This window comes from Mastomys coucha, unplaced genomic scaffold (genome assembly GCF_008632895.1).
Source record: "Mastomys coucha isolate ucsf_1 unplaced genomic scaffold, UCSF_Mcou_1 pScaffold19, whole genome shotgun sequence".
NCBI classification, from domain to species: Eukaryota; Metazoa; Chordata; class Mammalia; order Rodentia; family Muridae; genus Mastomys; species Mastomys coucha.
Window position 1 is genome coordinate 13,068,965 of NW_022196901.1, and position 3,323 is coordinate 13,072,287.

Consider the following 3,323-nt stretch of genomic DNA (forward strand, 5'->3'; position numbering starts at 1 on the left):
CACACATTGCTAAACATCCTAACACACAGAATACCCCCACACACACACTCACACACACATTGCTAAACATCCTAACACACAGAATACCCCCCCCACACACACACACACACTTGGAACGACAAAGACCTATCAACTTCAAATCATCAACAGTGCTAAAAAGAGATATCATGCATTCTGAAGCAGAAGCAAAATTCCAGTTTTCAAATTTTTCATAGATATCTAATTAAAAGATAAGGCGCTACTACCACGGGAGGGCTCATTTTACACCTGCTTTAAATGCGGTGGATGGTAGCTCCAACTAAGAACAGTATTGCAACCCAGGAGACCTTCCAAGCAGGTGCTCTGAAACCACAGGGCAAGAATTGTCTAATCTTTTTATTTTATGTTTACTGTAAGTCACCTGGTTCAGTAACAAGTTATGTCTCTTCTCTAGCTACTATTCTAAAAACACAATGACCTCATAGAAATACAGTATCTTTTTAATACAAAAACTCAGTCAATTCTATTTACAGAGAAAGATTTATGAGGGAGGCTGTGATGGGTGAAAACCACCACCCAGGTTTTTAAAATGCAAAGTTATTTCACAGTTTGCTTGCAAAATGACTCAGATCATTATTACTTTTATAGTCATGCCAAGTTTGCTTCTTCTAAGCCTACTAGTAATGGAGAAAGAAGGAAATAACCACCATCTTTCTGCAGTCGTTAAACCAATGAAACAGGAGCTTACTAAAAAGCAGATTTGTGCAGTGAGGTTTCTCTTTTATCACAACTGTGAGAAGAACACAAGCAAATCGCTGGAAGTGCAAACGAAGATTCTAAGAAATCTATCATCTGCCTAAATACCTACAATGTGGGAGGAAAACAAACAAAAGGAAACCCTGACTCATAGATCTAAAAAATCTATAACCTGTGAATATCTTTCTTATATCGCTCAATCAAAATCCGGATTTACTCCTTTTTTTTCCTCCGTTCAAAAAAAAAAAAACTGGAAGAAAGACCTCCATGTCAGCTTTCAGCAAAACAATGTTAAGAATGAATAAAGAAAGCCTGGTGTGCACCTGTCAGACCTCACTGGAGCGAACACCGCGGTGGAGAGACGACCCTGTGGTCGAGAAAGAGCCTTTTGCACCTGTCAGGGCTGTTTTCAGCCGCGAAGCATCTTCCTCTCCTACTATAGGAGCAAACAGAAGCCAACTTTGGTGGTTTCCATCCCCCACCCAGGCAAAATCCAGCTTCCAGCGCAGCTCCAGTCCTTACGCAGGGAAAATCTCAACGCTCTTTTCCACTCACTGAGTCGCCATGTGAAGTTGACAGGAAGATCACTGAGACCCCACGGAGGATCCACAAAGAGAGCCCCGGGGCCACCCAACGTGGCACTTTCCAGGTGTGTGCAAAGCGCAACGCGGCACGACACCTCTCACCACGGGGTGTCCGTGGAGAGGGGGTGCTCGGTTTTGTGGTCCCGAATTGTCCCTCATCTAGGAAGGGCAGAGCTCAACTTCAAAGGTAGGGTTCCCACGCGTCCGGCCACCCGGCTGCACTCTGGGCTGCCAGGGAGGTCGCGCGACAGTCACCGCCGCAGCCAAGAAGCCGCCTGCGCTGTGCAGGGGCTGGGATGCCGCGCTCGCTCCCCGCTGTCCCCCGGCCCGGGCCCTTCCCCACGGCCGCGCTCACCCAACAGCAGCAGCTTGACCTCCCGCGCCGCCTTCTCGCCGTCCTCCCGGAGGTTGCGGTCGATCATCTTGCTGCGCTCCACCGCCGCCTTGTCCTCGGCGCTCAATGTGCAGCCCATGGTGGCCGAGCGTCGCCGCGCCCTCGGCGCCGGGACCGGCTGGCAGAGCGAGGAGAGGCTGGCCCGGAGGCGGCCCCGCTACGTCCTCAGCTCCGGCAAACTGGAGGCGAGGTCTGCTAGCCCGCACGCTGCCGCCTCGGGCGGCAGTCCCTGACGGCGACACTCCGCGATCCGCGCCCGCCGCCGCCGCCGCCGCCACCGCAGCTGCCAGTGGCCGAGCCGCAGCCGCGCACAGCCCGAGCGAGCTCGGCGTCCGCGCGCCGCCGCGGCCCCGCCTCTGCCCGCCCCGCGACCACTCCCAGCGCGCGCTCCCGCCCGCCCGCGCACGTGCCGTCGGACAGCGCCCCCTCCGACCGCCGCGCGCCCGCGTGATCGCCGAGTCCAGCGTGTCCTGCACGTCCCCCACCCCCAACCCCCAACGAGGTGTCCCGTGCGTCGCCGACTTCTCCAGCCCTGGCTGGGAGCTCACTAACCCCCTCCCACGCTCCGGAGACCGCGTCTGGGATCCGTGGGTACCTGCCCCTTAAGAGCGCGGGTGGGACGCTTGCCAAAGTTGCGAGCAAGGGAAAAAAAAAAAAAAAAAAAAAGGCTGTCTTGGGCATTTGAGCATGCCCAGAGCCTGCAGCCACGCAAGGGTTTGCAAAATGTGTGGGCTTATGTGAAGGACCGTGGGAAATAGAGCGAAATGGGGCCCTGCGAAACCCGAAGTGGGGAGCAACCAAGCGGGAATCTTAGTCTTGGGGTTGCCAATGCTCACTTCTTCCCCCTTGTCTTTTCTCTTTTCCACTGGCTTTGGCTTTGATCTATGCTCACCTTCCTTTTAACAAGGGGACACATTTTGAAGGATTTTCTTCCTAATCCGACAAAAAACGGTTGACAAAGAATCAGAGAATTTAAAATGGCATGGGCAATAAAACACACAAACAAGTCTGCGCCTCTGTGGTAAGAGATCGCCTTTAGGGCACATGTAAGTTCCTTGCCAAGCTGCATACCCGTGTTTACATCTCTGTTGTAACTCCTTTGCCAGCAGGCATGGCATTTCTTTTTGTGGGCCTTAGCTTCCTTGCTCTTAAAGGAGCTGTTGATCTATCCTACAATCCATCCTTCCATGGTCAGAACAAGGCCTAGATGGCTTTTTATCCAGCATGAAGGGAGGAGCATAGGTTAAAGGTTGGGCTCTCCCTGTCAGTTGCACTGCTGATTGTAGGAGAAGTGTTGACAAATTAGATGAAGAAGCCACTAGCAGGAAAGATACATTCCTTGATGAGATAAAAATTAGGCAATTAGTCTTTGGTTCCCACTTGAATATCATATTTTCCAAAAATCGTTTGAAAAACTGGTGTTGTGTTCTAGGGTATGACACAGGCCCAGTAGCTTAGCTTTATGTTATGTCCCTCAGAGCAAGCAGAACTTGTAGGTTTCCATTTGTTACATTTAAACTTGCTGAGCACAAGATAAGCAATATTTTTTTTTAATTTTCTTTATTTACATGTAAATTTCTTCATTCCCAGTTTCCCCTCCAAAAAACAAA

The 3,323-nt window shown here is 51.1% G+C and overlaps 1 protein-coding gene across 1 annotated transcript in view; it reads right to left on the reverse strand.

The window, feature by feature from the left end:
* LOC116097497 (guanine nucleotide-binding protein G(i) subunit alpha-1) overlaps positions 1 to 2,059 on the reverse strand; it is a gene marked incomplete at its 3' end in the record, with an annotated part of 75,726 nt that extends 73,667 nt beyond the window's left edge. Inside the window, exon 1 of the mRNA XM_031380050.1 lies at positions 1,675 to 2,059. Coding sequence (XP_031235910.1) covers positions 1,675 to 1,792 — 118 coding nt within the window. The remainder of the gene's footprint in view (positions 1 to 1,674) is intronic.
* Between the last annotated feature and the right edge of the window lie 1,264 nt (positions 2,060 to 3,323).